The following is a 25,464-nucleotide window of genomic DNA, read 5'->3' on the forward strand; positions in this document are numbered from 1 at the left end:
ATTGCCCGAAAACATTTTGAACAAGTGATTTTAGAGGACAAAAGAAACTCTGGGGGATTAAGGGGACAGCCATTCCTAATCCCACAAATGAAAACAAGCACTTTTCTGAAACATCCCAGAGCAGGTTTAGATCACAATATTGATCTTTTTAGACATAGATGTACATAGCCATTCTGAAATGGGGAATACGTGTATATTTTTGGCCGCGCCCTAGCTCTGCCTGCCCAAAACATACCCATATGTATATGCATGTATTTGCAATTTGCATGTAAATATCCTGGCATCCTAAAATTGAAATTAGAATGAGTATGTGTTATGTATGTTTAAATGCTGGTTTATTCATACCCAAATCATGAATAACTACCAGACTAATTTTTATATGCTTAGAGATGCTGTCGACTGCATGTATTTAATTATATAACTTAAAAGTGCATGGGCACTTTGTAAAGGGGATGGGAGCTAATCCTTCTATATGGCCAAATTTCATACCCTTCCCTCCCCCCAACACTATATGCACTTTTATTTTTCTTTTCTTTGTAGCAGGAGGTTTGACCATGGTCTTAACGCCATCATGTCCCCAGCGGGGTCGGAAAGGCAAGGTGTTAACACCCTTATTTTGTATACATTCTCAAACTCAGCCGAAAGGCCAAGAAAGGACCAGTCAGACCTTGTGCTTGGGCATTAGGCAAAAAAGGTGGTTTATACCATCGGAAGAGAAACCAGAGAGTATTGTTTAAATGAATGAACAATTGTAGTGTTAACACTACTGCTGTTTCCTATGGCACTTTCACTGATGCTGAGAAAGAGTCAAGAACATGGTTTCAGAAAGACATTAGAGCACAGTTAGAATCTCAGTCAGGATGTGGTCAGCATTCCTCTCTGGAGCAGCAACCGTGCAGGCTATACACATACCATGCATTGGAGCCAGCTCTTTGAGTGCCAGGGGTGCTGAGCCCCCTAAATATTGAACAAGCTCCTTCATTGTGGCTATGAAAGGGTAATTAATATTGTGCTTGGCACCCCCAATCATTTTGAAATCTTGGTGCCCATGATACCATGTCACATGTATGTTTGAAATCCAAAGCAAGAGTAGAGGATATCACAAAACAAGACCAGCCAGTGGGATGAAGTAAAAAGGTCTTTATTCAAAAGCACCAGTGACTGGACCCGACACGGTCTGTGTTTCGGTGGTGAAACCGCCTGCTTCAGGGGTCACAATACAACTTGCCAAGCAAAGTTAAAAAACAGAGAAACCTGGCACAAAACACTTGCACAGGCAAGTAAATTCATCTGTAGTGCTGGACTGATGCAGAAGCGCCTGACAAACAAACAGAAATTCATATTGGACACTACAGATGGATTTACTTGCCTGTGCAAGTGTTTTGTGCCAGGTTTCTCTGTTTTTTAACTTTTCTTGGCAAGTTGTATTGTGAACCCTGAAGCAGGTGGTTTCAACACCAAAACACGGACCATGTCGGGTCCAGTCACTGGTGCTTTTGAATAAAGGACTTTTTTACTTCATCCCATTGGCTGGTTGTGTTTTGTGGCATCCTTTACTCTTGCTGTGGACTTTGTACTACACATAGAGGTCTCTACCTGTTGTTGGCTTCTACATGTATGTCTAAGACACTCAGAAGCAGTTACCTACCTAAGTAGCTTCTCTATATCTCTGCCACTCCTCACCGCCTCCTGCTGAGGGTTCTCCTGTAGATGGAATAGGGTGATGCCTGAGCTTCAGATCAGTAGCGTAGTCAGGTTGAGGGCACAGGGGGAGCAGAGAGCAGACTGTCGACAGAGCTGACACGTATTTTAAACATGACAGATTGTGTGAAAAATAGGCACTGGCGCCGTCGGAAGTCTGTTCGGGGGAGCGACCGCTTCCCTGGTGACTCACCTAGCTACGCCTCTACTTCAGATATTCTCAAAGAACAAGAGGGAGGGCCCACTAACCAGAAAGCTGCTGGATCTTCTTGGGCTGCTGACTGCCCAAGCAGTTTATCATAGGATGATGGGGTATACCTACAGTCTTGCTGATTGATGAGCAATGGTTATTTACCCCTTCACCATCATAGAAAGCCCTTTCTTTCTCAGATAACCAGTGGCTCAGAAAAGAAGTGCTTTAGGTTTTTGAAGCCTCCTGTTGTTTTCTGGGCAGTGCTTCTCAACCCTCGTCTGGAGGAACACCTAGCCAGTCAGGTTTTCAGGATTACCACAGTGAATATGCATGAGAATGATTTGTATTCATGACCCCTTAAATAGGATTCTCACACCCCTTTCTCATTCATATTCATTATAGTAATCCTGAAAACCTGACTGGCTAGGTATGCCTCCGGAAGCGGGTAGAGAAACATTGTTCTAGGGTGCTTGTTGCAAGCTCTTTGTCTAGTCACTGCAGAAATGCTACTGCCTTAATGGATATATACATACATGATACATACATGTATTTCTATCAAAGAAGGGATTAGATTTCAGTTCTGTGGAAACTAGGGGAGGTATTCTGGGTGAAGGTTTCCAAACACATTATAAATAGGGCTTCCCTTTTTAGATATAAATGTAACTGTTAATTTTCCATGGCAATAAGGGGTTCTTTAAGTGTATATAAAATTTGTGTTTATCATTGATTTTCCATGTGGTGATCTTTTCTGATTGAATCAAATATATTTCCATAACACAAACACATTCTTCCCAATAACCACTGCCAGCACCTACATTCCCCCTCCCCCATGCTATCAATATATTCTTCTCCCCTCCCCCTCAATCTAACACTCTCTCCCCAGCACCTCCAGCCCTCCACACAACCCCTCCCCTGCAGTAGGTGCTTTTTTTTTCTGTAGCAGAGGAGTTATCACTGCAGAAATGGCAGTAAAACAGAATGAAGAATTCAAGGCTGGCAAGGGGAGTGATGAAAGTATATGATGGGCACTGATGTTTTTTCAGTGCTTATCCAATGAGCAGCTCTTTGTATTTAGTACCTGCAGAACGTTAGTGTTTATAGGGTAAAACCTGAAAATATAAGCCCTATCATTCAATTATATGGAACTTTGTAGAGGACCTTAGGGACACATAAAATTCTATCCTTCAGAGATGCCAAGGGCAAACTGTCCCAAAATGTATAATTGAAGGCCAAAGATTGAGATTTTTCCAGATGGCCCATCTGGGGTATAAAACTAGAAATATTTAAGGGTATTGCATTGCAAATGAAAGAACATTTGCCCTTTTTGGAGCCTCTGAAAGGATACACACAGAGTGGGACATTTTGGGTAAGTGCTTAAAGTATGTGCATAGGTTTTAAAGCACAGGTACTTGTAAGTATTACCTAGCTTGAGGCAGAGCACCCCCTCCTCCAAGTGAGTTACCCCCCACCCCTGCCTCCCTCCCCCAAGCAGTAAAGGGGTGCACTGAGCAGTTGAGCGGCTGTCAGCTCTGCCGGTCCTCTGCCCCTTTTGACATCAACTACCTGTTCTGGGGCAGGGGACCGGCAGAGCCAACGGTCATGTGACTACTCAGTGCACCCCCTTACTGTCTGTACCAGGGGCAGACTGCACCATCGCCCTGCCTTTGGTACACCACTGCTTGTAAGAGCAGGGAAACGGGATGGGGGGGGGGGAGAGAAGGCAGTAATAGGAAGATGTGCTCAGATTTCTTCCTACACGGAAGGTCATTCGGCTTCTCTTCTTTGAGGCTTGCCCCTCATGAAAGCAGTGATCAAGAGGCTCTAATGAGTGAGAGAATGGGCTCAAAGAGTGCGAGAGTGAGAGAGCCTTCAAATGGCTGTTGTCAAGTCTCCCTCATTAGGAGTGTGTCATCGCTACAGTTCTGTTGGCGACAGTCTCAGCGACACTGCAGAGTTCATGGACAGTCTAGAACTCAATAGAAAGCACTATCATTCAGTTCTGAAGAACCTGAAAAGAACCTTATGAGCCCTTCAGAGGGCTCTAACATGACTGATCAATAATAATGTCATAGCAGTAGTGATGTGTGCTGCCATACAGAGTACCTGGATTCAATTCTTGGGTTAGGTCTTCTTTTCCATGAGCTAGTTGGGTGTTGGGGTGTTGCAAAGGGGAGGAGGCATCACTCAATAGTTACCCCTGGTGGCTGGATAGAGGGCATCTATGGACTAAGTTCTAGAGGGACCTATGGTTTGTGACTCCTAGCCAAGGTCTGTCACCTCAATATCTAGACTGGGGGAGAGGCATGGAGGAGAGGTATAAAATAAGAAATAAAAACCCCAAGTGCATGCAAGTGAAAGCTCCTGGTACAATTGCCCATTAAAGGCAGCTCTGATTGAACAGGGCTAAATGAAGCATTCTGTCGTTCAGCTCCAGGGAGCCTCTGGCAGTAGCTTTTGAGCACAAGTTATACAGTGTTGTAACTGAATTATGGGGAACCACATATGGTAAGATTGTAAAAGTCTTACACATTTCAGTCTTTTCTAGAGCAGTCTAGTCATTGCAAGGTTTGTGTATTGTTTTAGTCTGGCATTCAGTTACTTGAGTGGCTACAAGCTATTTCGTACATCATGAGGCAAGGTCACAGTGTGTTTGAAGTTCCATGGAATGCTTCATTAAAAGGAGCAACTTCACAATAACCTTATCCACTGCATTAAAATATTTTCCTTTGGATTCTTGAGGGGTAGAGAAACTATCATCTGTACAACTCATGGGGAATGAGCCTGTCCTTTTCTGAAATTATATTTCACAGTCCCAATGAAACATCAGAAGTAGAGAGGTGAGCTGATCTTTCTCCATGACATGCATAGGCTTGTAATTGTGTTTGCCATAAGGAAAGCACAAGAACTACACGTCTATAAATGTCAGGAGAGGGGAAAATGAATTGGACAGGCTCCAACAACATAGGCAGTGACCATTCTAACCCAAAAGCCAGTTTTCTACGGCTCCACCTTTTTCTCACTATGAAAAAGCCCCACACAATTAAATAGCTTAACAGTTCCACTTCAATGTGTTGTCTACTTAAATCTTCCATGTTCTCCAATGCAGTGCTTATAATAAAACATTTCATTTTTGTGTACACCATCAGAAGCAGCTGCTATGTCCCTACTCAGTCCAGGACCGCAGTGTGGCTAAGCTTCCTCATCGGTCATATATTTTTTTATTTATGTTTTTTGCATGCAACTTTTAAATATAATCATCTGTTCTTGTTAAATGTAGCAATTGCCAACTTATCTGCCACAATATGGAGAACCAGTCGCTGACACAGCCGTGTTTCACATTCTGCTTCAGGACAAGGCGGTCTCCTCGAAAAAAAAAAAAAAAATGAAACTGTAAAACACGTCAAAGCAGACCAGCATCTAACAAAGTTACTTTAAACCCATTCATATTCTTTTACCAGTCTCAAATAACTCAGCTGCTCTATAGCGCGGCCCATTGCTTAATTATAAAGAGCAACAATGGATATTTTCATTAAACACAGTGGTGCCCTATGGGCTGAACTTGGAATTGGAATGGATGACAGCGATTTGATCTTTTGTGTATTTTTATTTCCATTGGAGGAGAGTATCACATGTGTAAGCCATTTCCTTTATGAGCTTAAGCACTGGGCCTGTCATTTTATATGGGCCGTGCTATGGAGCAGATGAGTTATTTGAGACTGTTAAAAGAATATAAATGGGTTTAAAGTACCTTTTTTAGATGCTGGTCTGCTTTGACATGTTTTCAATTTTCATTTATTTGATTTTCTAGGAGACAGCCTTGCCCTGAAGCAGAATGCGAAACACGGCTGTGTCGGCGACTGGTTCTCCATATTTAGGGTTACCATATGGCTCCAGAAAAAGGAGGACGGATTGAGCCAGCCGGGTTTTACTTCCATTGCTTGCAAAGGAAGTAATTGAGCCAGCCGGGTTTTACTTCCATGGCTTGAAAGCAATGGAAGTAAAACCCAGCTGGCTCAATCCGTCCTCCTTTTTCTGGAGCCATATGGTAATCCTATCCATATTGTGTCAGGTAAGTTGGCTATTGTTACATTTAACAAGAGCAGATGATTATATTTAGAGTTGCATTCAAAAACATACAAAAAAATCTGACCGACGAGGAAGCAGCACTGCAGTCCTGGATTAAATGTTTATTATAAGCGTTGCAATGGAGAACGTGGGAGATTCAAGCAGACAGCACATTTAAGTGGAACTGTTAAGCTATTTAATTGTGTAGGGCTTTTTCATAATGACTAATATTCCCTTTCACATAAAATGTTTTGTGACCAGCTAAATATTCCACCTTTTACTGCCATACCTACAGAGAACATGTTAAATGCCTCTCCATGATGAAAGAAAGGCCTTGGAGGACTTTTTAAGAAACCACACATAAAAATGTATCCAAACCCATTCCTGCAGCTGTCACAGGCCCAAAATGGCACCCATCTGAAAATACCATAATCCTGTATGACCCAGGCTGTAGCCACATGAAAGAACAGGGCATTGTTTTCTGCTGGAAGAAACATGCGTGGGAATGGCCCCTTATTATATACTTCAGTTTTATAACCCCATCAGACCTTTAACATTTAAAAATATAAAAGAGAGAAAGAAATTTATTGAGAGTCTTCCATTTGCATATAAATTATTCTTCAGTTTTTGTTATCCTCCCATGGAGACAAGAGAAGCAGGGAAAAAACGCACAGTCATGCAATAAATTAAACATGAAATGCACAGGTACCTTATTGCAGCAGTGCCATTTTGCCTTACGAACATATTTATTGCACCTTTTATGGACGGGTAGTTCATAAAATCATTTTTGACTGGTTTGGGTTTCTTCCCTCCCCCCTTAAAAAAAAAAGCTCATTTATGCAATACAGATGCTTGGGATAATGTTTTTTCTCTTTGAGTAGTCATTTTTTTTTTAACTGAGCTGAAAATTATAAACTAGATGTGGCTTTTCTTTGAGTGTGTATATGTGTGTACTTGTCTGTAAATAGGGTGGGGAGAGGGGGCAGTGTGAATGGATTAGGTGCGTTTGGTAGCTAAAGGGTGAAAATATGATTTGTAAGGTTCTCCTGTTTTATTTTGGGAAGCCCTGAATTTTTGATTTTCAATTTCTTTCATCACTGGGGGCAGTCAAAACATTTTTCACATTAATGGGAAGGTGAAGGGGGAGGGGAGAGGAGAAGGGTGTTGTTGAATAATTCTATCCCTTCCCCCACACATAAAGTAGGGAGAATGAGGTGACAACAGTGGGAGGTGAGTAACAAGACCCCAAAAATCAGGAGTCTGCTACCCAAGATTAGTAAAGTCAGCCAATATGCTTTTGAAGCCTACTCCAAATGGATTCAACAATGGAGCCTGCTCTGGTAGTTGAAAACATTCCTTTTCCAACTCTCACAGGGCCCCACTGTGCAGTCTCAGTTTCATTAGCCAAGGAACTAGTTCAAGTGAAGAAAGCAATCCACGACTGGATTCCCTATACAGTCGTCACTCTCATGACCACCTCTCTGTTTGAGCCAGAGCTGTTCTGGTGCTCACTAGGCCTCAGGTGGCTGAGAAGGTGCAGGATGGTGTATCCACAGTGATGGTTCAAAAGAGTTCTAACCCGCTGGGTGTGCCGCCCACCCCCGCCATTGTTGGGAGGGTGATTCGTCCGTGAATTTCTTCCCCCGAGCTTTGTAGTCCCACCAAGAGGTTCCCCTACATCCTTAGTTTTATCATAGTTCAGCACTTTCCATTGCTGGTTCACAGCCTGCCAGCGCTTAAAAATCCGGTATACTGAAGAGCCTTCATGAATAATCAAACCTACAAAAAAGAAAAAAAAACACCTTTAGGTCAAACTTGATAGTTAAAAAGTGTTACCATCAGAATTTCTAATTCTCCCCACTTTAAGAGGGGACATCCTGGTTTTAAGGCCACGAATTACAGTTGCCACTCAATTAGTACAAGGAACTCTGCTGTTGTTAGCAACTTCATAATTTGGTATTGTTCCCACATAGTCCTCCATTGCTTCTGTACCTCCTCCATCTCCCATCCCTCCATGTGCCTGCACCCTAACCCCCCCCCCCCCCCCCCCCCCCCCCCGCCGGGCCTACCAGCTATCAGCAGTGCCTCTGTGAACTGGAGGAGAGTGAGTGAGCACTTATTTCACATTCCCGGTTCCCAGAGCTAGATTTTCCGTTGGATATGTAGGCATGTCTATTCAGCACTACACTTCATGCTTATCCCACTTTCTCATTCTCCTAGATCTTTCCCAGCCAGAGTGACTAGACCAGTGTTCTCCCTACATAGGAATGAAGGAGTAGCCTAATGGTTAGTGTAGTGGGTTGAGAACCTGGTAAACTGGGTTTGATTCCCACTGCAGCTCCTTGTAGCCCTGGGCAAGCCACTTAACCCTCCATTGCCCCAGGTAAAGAAGCTTACTCCCCTGTTTACTAAGCCATGCTAGTGGCTGCTGTGCATTAATGCTGATACAGTCCATTCACTTTGAAAGGGCTGTGTCGGCATTGCCATGCAGCTCAATAAACAGGGGGTTAGAATGTGACCTACTAGGGACAAAGAAAGTACATGCATATAATATATGTAAACTGCTTTGGTTGTATCACAGAAAGGTAGTATAATAAATCCATGACCTTTTACCTTTGCTAGCTGCATTCCTACTGTCAGAGGTGGTGCAGCAATATTGTAATTTCAATCATGCAAGGTAGACAAGTTCTATAGGACTCCCTAGATGATATGTCTGCCCACGTGACTGGAGTCGCGATATTGCTGCACCCCCCCCTTCCCCCGACCCCCAATGGTAGGAACATGGGTGGCAGACTCTTGCACATCTTAGAGCAGGGTTGGGCAATCATAGTCCTCGAGGGCAACAACCCAGTTGGGTTGTTAATAGGGGTGGGCATTTAGGGGGTCTTTTACTAAAGGCTTAGCTCTAGTTATCTACCTCAGGGTCCATTTTATGCCTATGGGCCCTGCTGCAGATAACTTGAGCTAAGCTTTAGTAAAAGACCCCCTTAGTGTATTATTATTATTTTTAGCAGGTTTAAAAAATTTCCATGCAGTAGGAATTTATTAGTACCGAGCTATCATGTGATTAACATTTTTAATACCACAAATAATTTTGTTTAAAATTTGTAATCGTTGCCCACCCCTAGTTTTTAAAATTTCCACAATGACTATACACGAGATTGATTTGCTTGTACTGCTTCCACTGTACGCAAACAAATCTCATACGTATTTATTATAGAAATCTTGAAAATGCATCATACAACCTTGTAAATGTAAATGAATCAATGTAATCTCTAATAACTGTTAAATGTAAGCCACATTAAACCGAAACTCGTTTTTGGATAATTGTGGGATACAAGCTTAAATAAAGAAAATAAATAAATATTTGTCAAGATTTATTACAAAATGCATCAATGAAAGATGTTTCACTCCATATAGCATACATTGGTCTAGTACATTTATCATTATTTTAGTTTTACTGTTTTTATTCAGCAAGTATTATATACAGATTTATTGACATTTGGCTATGTTTTCTGTATTTTTAATGGACATACAATCGTATATTATATCTAAATTGTTTTCACCAAAGTACTTTTGAGCTAATTGTACTCATTTTATTGGCTGAAGTTTAACTTTATGACTTTTTCTATACACCATACATTGTTCTTATATATACTTTGTATTACTTTTCATGTCCCGCATATTGCATATTTTTTTAGTATATTTTTTCTTCCATAGACCAACTATTTTTAGTTCTCTTATGAGACGATCTCAGACTACTGGATTATTTCCACAAAGGTTAGTCATATGTTCATTTATATACTTCTCTAGATTTTATTACTAGTTTTGCTTTGTCTAGGAGCATTTATTTTTACATTTTGTTTTGATATCATTGTTTTACATTTACCTCACTACACTATAAATTCTTTAATATTTTTATATTTATGTGTGTACTACACTTTAATTTTTTTATATTATATTTTATTAATGTTCATTTAGACTCCTGAAGCAGGCCTGTTGGCTGAAACATGGTACTGTGTCAAGTCTTCATCAATAAACTCTATTCAAGCAATTGAAGTTTCCTCATGTGTTCCTGGATTGCTTGGTCTGTTTCCCACTGTTTGCCTATATCTGTTTGTTTGTCATGGGATCTCAGTGTTCCTCTGCTCTGGCGGACTTTCAGTGGACTCGGATCTTTTTCCCTAGAGTTTTAGAAATTTCAGTAAATAGAATTTGAAAAGATTTTGATGTTTGCCGAGACAAGGAGATCAATAGGACTTTTAACAAATTTTGTTCTACTAACTGTCGGTTGGATGTTTGTCCGCCAAAGTGATGGCCCTCACTCCATCTTTCTTTTTGAATTCATTGAAAGACTGGATTAATACTCAGCTTTCTGAGTGGGTCTTTCCATCTGATAAAGACAATATCCTGCCAACACCTGTTCCTAAAGATCCTAAGGGTAGCCTGCAAGATGTGCCCAACTATTGAGCAGTAGCATCTATTCCCCTCTTTGCTAAGATTATGGAGCTGTAGAAATATTTGGAGACATTTGATATTTTACACCCTGCCCAGTCAGGATTTCAGAAATACCACAGTACTGAGACAGTTTTGGCAGCATTGATGACTGAAGAAATGCTGTTACTTAGTGGTGGACCTAGAGCAGTGTTGTTGCAGTTCGATCTGTTCCGCGCTTTTGACTTAGTAGATCACGAAAAACTGTTACAGATATTTGATGAATTAGGTCTTACAGGAAATATGTTAAATTGGTTTATGGGTTTTCTATCAAGTAGTTCATACAGGGAACAATTCCAAGCATCTAAGGCAGAGTCATGGAAGCCAGATTATGGAGCTCTGCAGGGTCTCCACTGTTGCCTACTTTGTTCAATGTTCTTTGCCGTTAACTGGGTTTTGTGCTGTCTCAGATTGCTTATAAGTGTTTTTATCTATGCTGATGACATTAAAAGGATTTCTTACAATTTTTTCTTCCTATACTGATATTTAAGTCAGAATAGTGAGCTGTATTATACTTCAGGAAAGTAAGATCAAATCCCATTTTTTGAAATTAAACACAAGTAAGACTAAGTTCCTTATAATAAGAAGTAGAATGCAACGAAGGCTGCTACATTGGAGAAACCAGCCAGATGCTAAAGAAGAGATTTAATTTACATAGACACCATATGAAAAATGCCAGTACCAATAAAATGTCACACCTATGGGGAAGCACTTTACAAAACCAGAACACTGTACCAGTGACTTCATGGTAAGAATCTTAAAAGGGAACTTTAAAACAATACAGGAACGTAAGACCTTTGAAGTCAGAACAATTAAATATTTTGACACTCACCAGACAGGACTTAACAAAGATCTGGGTTTTCTAGCCCATTATAAACCATAAAATTGTACTGCTTTGTCACCCTCCTATCTCCATGCATATCTCCCTGTCCCTCACCTATCCACCCCCATCCTTTTAGACTGTCACTGGAATGCTTGGATGTTTCACTTATATATACTGTCATCTACCAACATTTGCTTATTTCCGATCTGACGAAGAAGGGCAACCTTCGAAAGCTAATCAAGAAATGTATTAAGTTATGTCCAATAAAAAAGGTATCATCTTATTTTCTTTTCCATGTTTTATTTTGTTTTATTTCTATTGATTACCTTTAAAAGTGGACTAACATGGCTACCACACCTCTGTACTTATAATAAGAACAAACAGCAGACATCTGGAATGATAACAGTCTTAGGTTAGCCAACCCAGATTTTAGATTTATTTCTATTTATTACCTTTAAAAATGGACTAACACGGCTACCACATCACTTTACTCAGGCATATTCTAAAAAGAGGCGAGTGTAAATTCTAACATGCGTAGCTGAAAAGGGGGCATGGCCATGGGAGGGGAATTCCTCAAATTTACACATGTGGTTATAGAATTTGAGTATTTACACCAAGTTTCCAGTGCTGTAAATGGCTGTGCCTAAATGTAGGCACAATCCCCAGCTCTATGCACTGTTCTATAGCCTTAACTTTAGGCGGGGTTTACAGAATAGTGCTAAGTGCTATTCTTGGACATGCCTATTTTTTAGATGCTGTTTACAGACTGTGGCCCAAAGCGTTTATCAGCCCTGTCAATGTTCCCCAAGGTTCCTCATTCTCGCCTATATTATTCAATGTCTATCTTCAACTTTTAGGAAAGATCATTGGGGGTCTAGCTTTGAACAGGTCTGGCTTAATCATCAGGCAGGACTAGGTGGCTGCCTAGGGCAGCAAAAATCAGCAGCAGTCAAAGCAAAGCAATAGGTGCTGAGAGTCACACAGACTCAAAGAGCCATGAGGGAGGAACGAAATGTTCTATTAACCCATTTATCCAAGTAAATGACTTTTGGATTGTGTCCTTGTAGATTCTAAACACCTATACCTATGTACCAAAGAATGACTTTTTTGTATTTGATTTTCTTCAAAATGGCTTCACACAGTAACTTTGTACACTGCTTTTTCATTGTACCTTCTAACACACCCTCACTACACCTACCTACATACTAGTCACCAAAGTTTAACATTTAAATGTATGATGTTCAATCATGCATCTTTATAGCATTATTGTGAGATGAGCATGATTTAGTTTTAATCATCAAAATTTTGGAGGGGACAGGTTGCGGGCGTGGCAGGGAGGAGCATAAGGCTGAAGGTTCACCAAGAGAATCTAGTACTCTTGCACTAGCCCTGGCTTTTAAATTTATCAGTATGCTGATGACATACAGTAGATGCTGCCTTTAAGAAACGATCAGATTTCAGCAACTAAATCAGTGTTTGCCTGCAACTGGTAACTGAGGGGTCCTTTTACTAAGCTGCAGTAAAAAGTAGCCTTAGCACCCCTTATGCAGGTTTTTCCCACGCGATAAGACCATTAAACCACAGCCGGCAAATGGTTGATTTTCTATTTTTCCATTAATGGCCATGCGCTAATGTTACTTGTGATATTCCTGAAAAACTTAGGGCCCAATAATCAAAATTCTTGCACAGCATGGAACAGCTCATACATCACCTTGGACTCAAAATTTTTTTTTTAAATTTTTACTTAATGCAATTTAAAAATAAATCTACACACAAAAGATTTTAGTGTATCAAAATGTGCTCAGTCCGTGCCTGGTGCAACCATTTTATCCTCAGGGAGAATATGTGGTCATATCACAGTTGAAACCATCACTGCACATTCGATGTTCCCAGTGGCTTAGGAAGGGGGGGGGCGATGGGGTGGTCCGCCCCAGGTGCACGCCACTGGGGGGTGTCGGCTCCGCTGGTTCTCTGCTCCCTCTGCCCCGGAACAGGTTACTTCCTGTTCTGGGGCAGAGAGAGCAGGGAACCAGCAGAGCTGACGCAGCTCCCAGCGACATGCACTGGGGGCGAATTGGCCCTTCCGCCCGTCCCTCGCTGCTTTCCGATGTAAGTACGCGCTCAAGGGGGGGGGGTGCGCACTAGAAGGGGGAGGGTGCGCCGCGCTGCACCCGGGGGGGGGGGGTGCACAGCGGCGACCCGCCCCAGGTGTCAGCTGCCCGTGCTACGGCACTGGATGTTCCACCTCCCTAAAGTATGTACATACATCCAGACCAGATGTAAGGCCTTCACCATATATTGGATAATATAATAGACTTAGATTAACACATTTTCATATTTATCAGAAAGAAACATTACCCAATCTTTTCAAAACACTGCTGACACAATCCTATACTAAATATATGGAGGTACATGCATATTCAGTGACACTAATGTAACTGACCACAAACCAAACAATCAGAGCTGTACAAAACAATATGCACAGAAAAATAATATAATCACTTCCCTTGAGGATATCTCGTGCCCGTGTTGGTGCTCAAAAACATACTCATACATTCATCCACTCTTTCTCACGATCTCAAGGCATCTTCCCTTTAACTCTGGCCGAGTTTCACACATCTTCATCAGAAAGGGAAATCACAACAAAACCATTCAAGGTTGGGTAATGTTTCTTTCTGATAAATATGAAAATGTGTTAATCTAAGTCTATTATATTATCCAATATATGGTGAAGGCCATACATCTGGTCTGGATGTATGTACATACATTAGGGAGGTGGAACATTGAATGTGCAGTGATGGTTCCAACTGTGATATGACCACATATTCTCCCTGAGGATATAATGGTTGCACCAGGCACGGACTGAGCACATTTTGATACACTAAAATTTTTTGTGTGTAGATTTATTTTTAAATTGCATTAAGTGAAAATTAAAAAAAAAAATTGAGTCCAAAGTGATGTATGAGCTGTTTTGTAGACTTGGGGATTTACAAGTAGCTTTCCTATTTATAAGGTTATAAGTTACAGCATGGAACAGCAGCGCCCTAAAAACTCCCTCATGATCAAAGCTAATAGTATGCAAATAATATGTACGCTATTAACTCCATCATAAGGAAGCAAAGCGGGCAGTTGGCACCTGGCGGATGCATTCAAAAGTTGTGTGTTAAGCACAACTTTTGAACGCATGCCCAGGACGTGGGCTGTCAGTATCAGTTTCACCTCTATATGGAAGCTAAGCCCTGCTGGCTGTCATTTTGCTCTTCTTTCCACCTTTCTTAATATGTGGAATACATCTGGTCTGGGCTTCCAAGATGATGGTATTTTTAAACAACGTCCATGCTTGATTTAAAATTCTAACCTTAGCAGCTGATACTTTTAGCTTTAGCTTTGTTTAAACCATTTTCCTATTGCAATGCTTTGCTTACAGGGTTCTAGAGAAGATGATCAATAAAATGCGAATTGTGCAAGATACATCTGCAAGGTTGGAGTCAAGATGTGGCTTCAGAGATAGCACATCAACTCTATCCCTGAACAATTACATCGGTTGTCAAATAGATCCAGGCTCTCCTTTAAAATGCCACCTCTAAGGTTCAGTGAGAGTGGGCTTGAATATTTATCCTTCACAAGGTACCTTCTAAATCTAGAGCCAGTATACTCTGTACTTCTTTGTTATTTGAAGACAGTCTAGTTAAAACAATATCTCACACCTTTTCTTGTACTACAGCAAGCTTAGGGACACTGCTCCGAAAGGAGCTTTCTTTATGTTAGATTACCTCTTTTTGCACTGTTCTGTTATGATCTGGCTTTTTACTAATTGTGGGGGTCCTTTTACCAAGCTGCAGGAAATAGGGTCCTGTGCTAGCGGCGGGGCCGTTTTTCCCATGCGCCGGGGCTCTTTTTACCGCAGCAGGTAAAAAGACCCCAGGCACACATGGCCATGCGACGGGGAGCCCTTACCGCCACCCAATGAGGTGGCAATAAGGGCTCCCGCGCTAACCTTGCGGTAACTGGGCAGCACACGGCAATACTCAATTACCACCGAGTTACCGCCGCGCAAGCCATTTCCAGGGGTTTTCTTTTTTCCCCCCGGAAATGGCTCAGGGTGGGACTACCGCCGACGGCCGCGTTGGGCCAGCAGTAGTTCCGGAAGAGTGAGCGGTAATTCTGCGTTGGGCTTACTGCCGATCTATAAAAGGGCCCCTCTGTTCATTACTGAGTTTTAAGGATTTACTGTTTGTTTGTTTGTTTGTTTTTTGAAAGGAAGACTACTCTGGATGTTTTAAACGTTTAACAGTTGCTGGGATGTAGAGTCTGTTAGGACTGGGCGAGAATACTGATGAATCTTATGTAAAACAGTTGTAATAGTATTTTAGTTTTTTGGAATTGCATATGGCTGCTTCTTTTGTTATTTACACAGAGCATTGTTGCTTTCAATATTTCTGATGATACTGTATTATGTATAATAAACTAAACTAATAAAGGACAGTAAGAAAGAAAGGGATGTGGTCATATGAATATAATAGGGGAATACTGGGGAAAAGAGAGACAGAAAGGGACACTGAGTAGGGCTAGACACTGGGGACACCACAAGAGAGGTAGACATGGGGCAGGAGGAGGAAGGATGTGAGGAAAAGAGGGGCAAAGGTTAGTCAGTGATGCTTTTGCAGACTGGCTGCAGCAGGGCAGTTGTGTTTTCCTTTGCCCTGCTCCTCATTTAGTCCTCAATACAAGGGGTTGAAAAGGGGGGGATCTACCAGCTGCCAGGGGATCACAGCACAGAGACCATTTGATTCTTGGGTTGACGATGGGTAGGATGGTTGCAATGGCATAACTTCCACCAAGCAGCCCCTTCGGTGCAAGGGGGCCCAGGGAAGGAGGGGCCCACTTACACAATCCCTATTTCTTCTAAGGTGGATCCCCTTACTCTGGGAGCCTTCTCCAACAGTTTGCTTAGGGGCCCTTAATTTGGTTTTCTTCCAATAGATGGGGGTATTCTGGAGCCCACCAAGCCTTGCCATCATTTATGTTTTGGATATGAGATGTGTGAGTTACAATGGAGCCACTGACCCTCCCTCATTGTTCTTGTGTCAGAGATGGGAGGGGGTGTTATGGGTCTGCCAAGCCTCCATCATTGTTCTTATGTCATAGGATAGGTAAGAGGGGGCTCTGACAATCCTGTACTTAGGGGTGCATGAGAGGTAAGTTCAGCCCTGCTTGCTCCCCACCTCAACTTGGGCAGGCTCCCTTTGTGGAAAAATACCACATGCAGGAGAAATAGGTGAGGACTGCAAGTGCATATCGATTCTTATTATGCCCTAGGTTCACAGCCGTGGCCTGCCTGATGGCCTGGTGTCACCTGTTAACCTTATACAATACTAGAAGGTTTAAAAATAACAGTTACAAAATAATTAGGAGGCACCATAGCTATCAATCATCCAGGTAAGGTTTGGTGAAAGTCCAACAGAATATGTTAATGGCTTTTCCTGCACAGTGCTGCTCCATTAATGTGGTATTCTCTAAATGTGCATGAGTGCAGACTGTTCCAACAATCCATAACCTTCAAACTATATTTTCTGTCCACGTAAACATAATTCAATGATACCAAAAGAGATCATTAGCAGCAGTAATGGATGCCTACTTCAACCATGCTTTCATAAATGCTGAGTCAGGTTTTAGGTTAATCTTGTTTTCCCTGTTTTAAGCAACAGTGAGAAAGAAAAAAAAACCCTAGGGGTTGATATTTTAAATGATTTCACCAGGCAAGAGAGGTTTCTTCCCACTGAATATCTGCTCTGACAACCGTGGCAGTATCCGGTTAGTCGTAAGCAAAATAAAGTGAGGAGAATCCACGGAGGATACCAACATAAAACTTTATTTGAAATACTAAAAACCGGTTTTTAGTATTTCAAATAAAGTTGTTTTTTTTTTTTTGTATCCTCCCTGGATTCTCCTCACTTCATTTTGCTTATGAGGTTTTTTACCTCCTTTTTTTCGTTTATTAGTATCCGGTTAGTGCCAGGATGATCCAGGGAGGGAGTTGGGGCAGAGTCGGGAGATACCCTAACACCACCAGTGTTTGGCAGCAGTACCCCAATAACTATCCGGTTAACTTTGGGTAAAAGAACGGTTGTCCTAAGTTAACCAGGGTAGCTATTCAGGTACTGTCGTTGGATTTTGGTGGTACCTTGGTAACTCCCGGCGGCTACCCTGAACTTAAATATTCAGTGCCTGTAGCCAGATTGTGACTGGCATTAAATATCTGAGTCTAACTTAGCCAGTGGTGTCTGGCATTTAAAGAAATGCTGACTACCACTGGATAAATATTTCCCCCATATATTTTAAATCATTTTAGGGGCAGTTTAAATAAAGCATGATGATTTTAAAGGCCCTCTCACCTATACAGACTATATCCATGAACCCGTACATGCCATAACAGATCTGGAAGAGCAGGTCCTGGCGCTGCCACTTGGCGGAGGGACTGAGTGATGACCATATTAACCAGGAGATGCTGGCGATGAGGAAGAGTGAACCCAAGATTATGGCTGCTATCTGGACCTTCTCAATCACCGTCAGAGAGATTGCCTGCCACTGGGAAGGGGGAAAACAACAAGAGTTAATGCCAGAGGGCACGCAGGCATGCAGCTGCAGTGTTGCAAGAAAAACTGTACCCTAGAAAAAAAATGAGTATGAGTTCATGGAAGAAGGGGGAGGGGAAGGAAGCATAACTGTTTTAACCTGTTCCTGAGGACTTGGAGCCATCTGGTGAACCCTGCTTATAAATAAAGCGTTTATAAACTCGTATTGCATGTTTTTAAAATCTTGCAAGCTGAACAACTTCTTTATCTTTACCGTTACCTCATTCCAAATCCATACAATCCCGCACACGCACTCGGATCCACACAACAAAATCAATTAGTGATATCAAGCCACTGTGAAATCACCCATGAGCACACAAGACATGTCATAGGGCCATATCTTTAGAACTCGCTCCCTGTACCTCTTCGTTTTCAGACATCACTGGATCAGTTTAAAACTGACCTTAAAACACACCTCTTCAAAGATGCATATAAATGAGACTGTACTAAGCTGTAATGGAAACCCAGCGTGAAAGGATAACATGCTAATCTGCATACAAATTTGCATACTGAGAACCAGCTCACCCTGAGTGGAAAAGGGGCCCAGGAGCTTGAGGTTGGGTGCTCAGAAGGGTGGGAAGAGACTGTTTGGGGTCCTGTTCAGAGGCTACAGGCCTGCTGGAGAGTGGGAGCAGAAGCCTCATCTTCACACTGACAAGTGGTACTTAGCCAGCTAGGAGAGGCTATGACCCAGATAACAGCTGTTGAATATTGGGCCTGGGGTGGGCAACCTCAGTCCTTGAAGGCTGCAACCCAGTCAGGTTTTCAGGATTTCCCAATAAATATGCATGAGATCAATTTGCATACAAAAGTAGCAGTAGATGCAAATCAATCTCATGCATACTCATTCCTAATATAAAGTAACTACTATTTAAAAATTAAATATTCTTAATTACCTTTATTGCAAAACATATCATAAAATATATCAAAATATAGTTCCATATAAAATGCAACACTCTCTTCTCTCACACCCATTCATTCTATTAATAAAATATATTATTCTCTTCTTCTCTACTGGAAGTAATGATACCTACATTGAAGAACTGTGGTATTTCTTTCCTATAACATTGATCATCATAACAATCACACACAAAATATCTATCACATAATGTCAATCTATAAGTAATGTTAATATGCTGTTCATAAACGATCCAGTCCAAGTACTATATCTTTAAATAACTTTCAAACGTCTTGGATCCTGTGATACTGATCAAATATACACACCATCAATCTTCTCAATGTTATTCAAATCCAGTAGCCAACATGTCCTTCACTCTTAAAGAAGTCTCTTTCCTAATACAACGCTGTCATGCACACTGTTCATCTCCCAAATCCCATTTCTGTTGTTATTTGCACATTCATTGGGGAAATCCTGAAAACCTGACTGGGTTGCAGCCCTCAAGAACCGAGGTTGCCCACCCCGATCTATCTAAATGAAAAAATTCTTCCAACCAAACTATAGGCCATGTCTGGCATCTCCCATGTCTTTTCTTCCTCATCTTCCTCATAGAGCTTCATCTTGCTGCTCTGAGGGACCACAGACATGCCAGAACTGGAATGGTCCACAATAATAGGCTGCACAGTTGCAAGTTAGTTAGTTACAACTTGCAGGTAATTTATTTATTTACAACATTTATATCCCGCATTATGTAAAAGTCTAAGGGCCGTGTTTACTAAGGTGCACTAGCATTTTTAGTGTATGCTAACGCTAAAGACACCCATATATTCCTATGGGTGTTTCTAGCGTTAGCGTGCGCTAAAAGCGCTAGCATGCCTATAGTGCAGCTTGGTAGACAGGGCCTAAGCATGTTACAAATAAAATTCATAATTTTATTTGTAGCATGGGAGTGGAGGAGTGGCCTAGTGGTTAGAGCACTGGTCTTGCGATCCAGAGATCTTGCAATCCAGAGGTGGCCGGTTCAAATCCCACCGCTGCTCCTTGCGATCTTGGGCAAGTCACTTAACCCTCCATTGCCTCAGGTACAAACTTAGATTGTGAGCCCTGCTGGGTCAGAGAAATATCCAGAGTACCTGAATGTAACTCACCTTGAGCTACTACTGAAAAAGGTGTGAGCAAAATCTAAATAAATAAATAATAAAATCAGCATAAAAGCCACACAGTTAAATAGGACAGATGCAACAATAATTCTGAGTGCCTCTGCACAGACAGTAAATCAGGGCAAGATAAAAAATGGTGACAGTTCTCTCCCCTTGTCTGCCAAAAAGATTCCCTTCTAAAAAAAAAAAGAACATATGTGTGTGAAAGAGACAACACCAATAATCTAAGCAGAAACATATACAATAAAAATGCATATTCCCCCCAGATTCTATAATTGGCACCCAAAGTTTTTATTTGTTTATTTATTTTGTTACATTTGTATCCCACATTTTCCCACCTATTTGCAGGCTCAATGTGGCTTACATAGTACCATAGAGGCGATCGCCAATACTGGTATGAACAAATACAGAGTGAAGTTGTGGTAAAGTAGAGGTCATGTGTGACAGACACATTGGGGAATCATAAGGAGGAAGAGTTAAGCTATGTCCAATATGAGTTTTGGTTTTGTTGTGTTGCAGGGTTAAGGCATTTAAGTTGGATCATTAGGGTATGCCTTTTTGAACAGGTTGGTTTTAGTAGTTTCCGAAAGTTTAGGTGGTCATATGTTGTTTTCACGGTGCTTGGCAATGCGTTCCGTAGTTGCGTGCTTATATAGGAGAAGCTGGATGAGTAGGTTGATTTGTATTTGAGTCCTTTGCAGCTTGGGTGGTGGAGATTTAGGAAGTTGCATGCACAAATTAATTAACGGACCAATTAACATCAATAATTGAGCACTAACAATCAATGATTGGTGCTAATTGGCAACAATTTGGATTTATGCACACATCTTACTAAGCACTATTCTATGAAGATGAACGTGTACATTTTTTAGCATGCAATTGAAAGATGGCATGGTTATGGGAGGGGCATAGGCGGGTCACTGTTGCTTTAAAATGTCAACCATGCAGTTTAAAGTTATACCCAGATACTAGTCATGCGGGTTACAGGATCCAAGGCAACTCGGCTTTACCAAAGGAAAATCCTGCCAAACGAATCTCATTGACTTCTTTGACTGGGTGACCAAAGAACTGGATGAAGGACGTGCACTCAATGTATTTCAGCAAAGCCTTTGATACTGGCCCTCACAGAAGACTCATGAATAAGCTAAGAGGGCTGTACTTAGGACCCAAAGTGGTGAAATGGATAGGAAACTGGTTGACCGACAGGCGACAGAGAGTGGTGGTAAACTGAATCCACTCGGGTATCTGAGGATCTGAAGGTGAAGAAAAAATGCAACAAGGCGGTGGCCAGGGCCAGAAGGATGCTAGGCTGCATAGAGAGGGGTATAACCAGCAGAAGAAAGTCATTAGTGAGGCCCCACTTGGAAGATTGTGTTCAGCTTTGGAGGCTGTATCTTGCTAAGAATGTAAAAAAACTTGAAGCAGTGCAAAGAAAAGCTAAAAAATGGTATGGGATTTGCATTGCAAGAAGTACGAGGAGAGACTTACTGACCTGAACGTGTATACTCTGGAGGAAGGAAGAAACAGGAGTGAACGTTCAAATATTTGAAAGGTATTAATCCACAAACAAACCTTTTCCAGAGACAGGAAGGTGGTAGAACTAGAGGACATGAATTGAGGTTAAAAGGAGGCAGACTCAGGAATAATGTCAGGAAGTATTTTTCACAGAAAGGATGGCAGATACTCGGAATGCCCTCCCACAGGAAGTGGTGGAGATGAAAATGGTAACAGAATTCAAAACTGCATGGGATAAATACAAAGGAATCCTGTTCAGAAGGAATAGATCCACAGTAGCTTAGCGGAGATTGGGTGGCAACACCAGTAATTGGGAAGCAAAGCCAGTGCTGGGCAGACTTCTACGGTCTTTGTCCTGAAAATGCAAAGGACAAATCAAGGTCTGGTGTATATATATATATATATATATATATATATATATATATATATAAAGTATCACATACAATGAGTTTATCTTCTTGGGCAGACTGGATGGACCATTTATCTGCCATCATCTACTATGTATGTTACTTTGCATGTCAGGGGTGTTCACTAAAGGTGCATGCACTATTATAGAATTCAGGGGATCCGCACCTAATTTACGTGCAAGGATTTCCTCAGGATTCAATAAGTGTAAATCCTCACAGGATCCCAACGCTACGTACTATTCTATAAAAGGCTCCCAACTCAGAGTGGCATTTACAGAAGGGCGCTCAGCACACATTTTATTCGGTTCACAAATGTGAGTGTCATTTACTGAATCTAGTCCATTGTAATGTAGCATACTGTGCCATACTTTGTATTGTTATTTGAATATTTTGACTGCTGTAATTGTCTATTGCCTATGCTAGACTTATTCTTGCTGTACACCGCCTTGAGTGAATTCCTTCAAAAAGGCAGTAAATAAATCCTAATAAATGCATTTATCCTATGTTTCATTATCTTTTCCAAACCTTTCTCTGGGAAGATTTTGGAAAAGATGGTATAAAAAATCTTTAAAAAATGGCTGCATATGTGTGGATGTGTCGAGTGACTCTTAGATGACGACTCTAGCTGTGATGAACTAGGGCCAGTGCCAAGAAGACTTGTACGGTCTGTGTCCTGTACATGGCAATCCGGTTTAGGATGGGCTGGAAAGGGCTTCGGCAGCAACTTCAGGGCTGGAACCTGAGGACAGTGCTGAGCAGACTTTTACGGTCTGTGTCCCACAAATGACAAGACGATAGGCTGGAGTAGGTTTTGACAGCAACTCCAGTAATTGGAACGTAAGGACAGGGCCGGGCGGACTTCAATTGTCTATGTCCCAGAAACACCAATGAAAGACCATGGTAAGGTATTTTATATTACATTCATTGTTGATTTAATCATGTATTGACAATGAATGCGATAGTTGGGCAGATTGGATGGACCGTTCAGGTCTTTATCTGCCATCACTTACTATGTTACTTAAGTTATCAAAATGTTGGTGACCAGGAAAACAAGGAAGAACCAACCTTTGCACTAAAGCAATCGAACAATAGCAACAGCAAAGGTGATGAACAAATAGTCCCAAAGCCAAAGGTGTGGCATAGATTCTTTAATAATTGGTAAAGTAAGACTCGACAGGAATCATGTTTCGGGCACTAGGCATTCATCAGGAGTCTGTACAAAATTCTCAATTTATCTATAGGTAGCGTTGTTGGTATAAAAGCTGCTGTAAGTGCTACACATGTGTTCAGTCAAGACCCATTTTTTTTCAATGCTTTTATACCAACAACACTACCTATAGATAAATTGAGAGTTTTGTACAGACTCCTGATGAAGGCCCAGTGGCCGAAACACAATTCCTATTCAGTCTTACTTTACCAACTGAATCTATGCCACACCTTTGGCTTTGGGACTGTTTTTTCGTCACCTTTGCTGTTGTTGTTGTTTGATTGAAATGTTGGTTACATGAGCCCTAATGGTGTTTCATCATGAAATCCCTCCCCCCCCCCCCCCCACACCCTAGTGCTTCAGGATGTATTCAGACCTTTCCAAGAAGTCCAAGAAGTTCTAGGCCAGGGGTAGGCAACATTTATACACAGAGGGCCACCTGAATGTCATTACTATCCCTAGCAGGCTGCAACATTATACAGTGTTGGAACTGGAAATGCACAGAGCTCCATAGCCCACCTGTGATAAGTAAAATGTTTACTAAAAATGATGAAAATAAAACTGCTAGAGTGACTATTCTGATAATATTTGCAAAATACAGTACTTAAAAATCACCAAAGCTCTGGTTAATTATGCTTTCTGTGTATACGTCCCATGGTGTCAAAGGCCACACAAATTCAGCCTGCAGATTGCACCCCCCCCCCCCCCCCACCCGTTCTAGGCTTTTTCATAAATGCTCAAAACATCTCCAAGTTCCCTTGGCCACATTAAACCCGTCCCTTTCATGTTCTGTATGCACCTAATCTGTCACCCACCTGGAGGGGGTTTTTAGTGCTGATGGCTAAGACTTGATATTTGAAATAACACAGCTCACAGCTCCACGACCCTCTTTCACTGATCCACCGAATCAGGCAAGGCTGGTGAGTGCAGCGAACGGACCCATCACACCGACATGGACTGAGCAATTCCCCCTGGAAAATAAGAGATGATATGAAGTGGGAGCTAAACATTGTAAGGCACTCACCGAGACACAATGATAGATAATCCAGTCGTCAGAAGGTAAGAGACAATCTGTCAGTCAATCAGCTTCCACTAGGACTAAATATCCCACCTCCCCTGTTTCCTACAATATGGCATTGTGATGTCATATGAACACACACACACATAAACACACAACTAATTAAAAATAAGGCTAATATTCAAAAAACGCTAAGGGATCCTTTTACAAATTGCAAAATTAACACGTAGCCATTAATTTGGAAAATGGAAATTGGCCATTTTCCAACTGGGCTAAAAATGGCCTTAGTGCGTGGAAAAGACCAGAATAAGGACATGCTAAGGTCACTTTTAGCGCAGCTGAGTAAAAGGATCCCTTAGACATGGTGGAGGCAATTTTCTAAATTAGCCCCCAAAGTTACACGCCGCTTGCGTACATCACTGCCAAGAAAAAACGGCAGTTACTTAAGTGTGATAAGTACCACGTAACTAGTTTAATGCACCCTGGGTGGAGCACCAACTGACATGCATACCTTACAAAATCCTGTAACTTATGTGCACCCTTGCTACAATAACTCGCCGACAGTTACACCATGTCTATGGCAGGCGTAACTGATGACGTATTACATTTTTGGCGTACTAGTGGTGGCTTATGCTAGCACGGCCACTGAGAGACACAGCCGGGTCTAAGGCAGGACCGCTGCCTGCCACTGCCACCCCCCCCCCCCCCACACACATTCAGATTGCCCCCCCTTACATTCGAGCCACCCCAGCCTACCCCCTTTCCTTGTTTCCTGTATCTGACTGCTCCTTCCTCAGTCTCTGCTCCTGTGTGCCAGGAGGACCTGGATGATTGCATTAACGCGATAACCCAGGTCACTCAGGTTATCGCGTTAATACAATCATCCGGGTCCTCCTGGCACACAGGAGCAGAGAGACAGATCCAGAAGCAAGCAGGCAGGAAGAAGTTAGCCAGCGCCGGGCACCCCTTGGAGGCTGGGTCTGGAGAATTTTGCCCCCCATGCTCCCCCCCCCCTTTTGGCAGCTCTATATGCTAGTATTCGATAATAGAATCTTGGCACCAAGTTCCAGTTACAGAAATGGTGCTCAGTGTGCCCTAATGGGCGCCAGAATTGGCACATTGTATACAATGACCTCCTTAATGGGCGCCCAAATTTATACACCCCTTGCAAATGTCAGTGAACAGAATGTTAGCTATTATGCACTGTTCTGTAAGGGAGGGCACAAGAGGCAAGAAGGGCAATTTTATAACTAGGGGGTCAACATTCAACATAATTTAACTGGCTAGAAATGACACCTAGCTAGTTTAATCGCCTGTTCGTGGATAACTACTAATTTTCAGCGGCTCT

General features: G+C 41.9%; 1 protein-coding gene and 1 long non-coding RNA gene across 2 annotated transcripts in view; one reads left to right on the forward strand and one right to left on the reverse strand.

The window, feature by feature from the left end:
• The window catches only part of LOC115464862, a 68,261-nt gene extending 53,118 nt beyond the window's left edge, over nucleotides 1-15,143 (forward strand). The window contains exons 3-4 of the long non-coding RNA XR_003941280.1: nucleotides 9,680-9,739; nucleotides 14,704-15,143. This is a non-coding gene — a long non-coding RNA (uncharacterized LOC115464862). The remainder of the gene's footprint in view (nucleotides 1-9,679; nucleotides 9,740-14,703) is intronic.
• MARCHF9 (membrane associated ring-CH-type finger 9) overlaps nucleotides 7,170-25,464 on the reverse strand; it is a 168,293-nt gene continuing 149,998 nt past the window's right edge. The window contains exons 2-4 of the mRNA XM_030195219.1: nucleotides 23,914-24,069; nucleotides 17,672-17,864; nucleotides 7,170-7,738 (exon numbers count right to left, since the gene is read on the reverse strand). Coding sequence (XP_030051079.1) covers nucleotides 7,410-7,738; nucleotides 17,672-17,864; nucleotides 23,914-24,069 — 678 coding nt within the window. The 3' untranslated portion in view covers nucleotides 7,170-7,409. The remainder of the gene's footprint in view (nucleotides 7,739-17,671; nucleotides 17,865-23,913; nucleotides 24,070-25,464) is intronic.

This window comes from Microcaecilia unicolor, chromosome 3 (genome assembly GCF_901765095.1).
Source record: "Microcaecilia unicolor chromosome 3, aMicUni1.1, whole genome shotgun sequence".
NCBI lineage: Eukaryota > Metazoa > Chordata > Amphibia > Gymnophiona > Siphonopidae > Microcaecilia > Microcaecilia unicolor.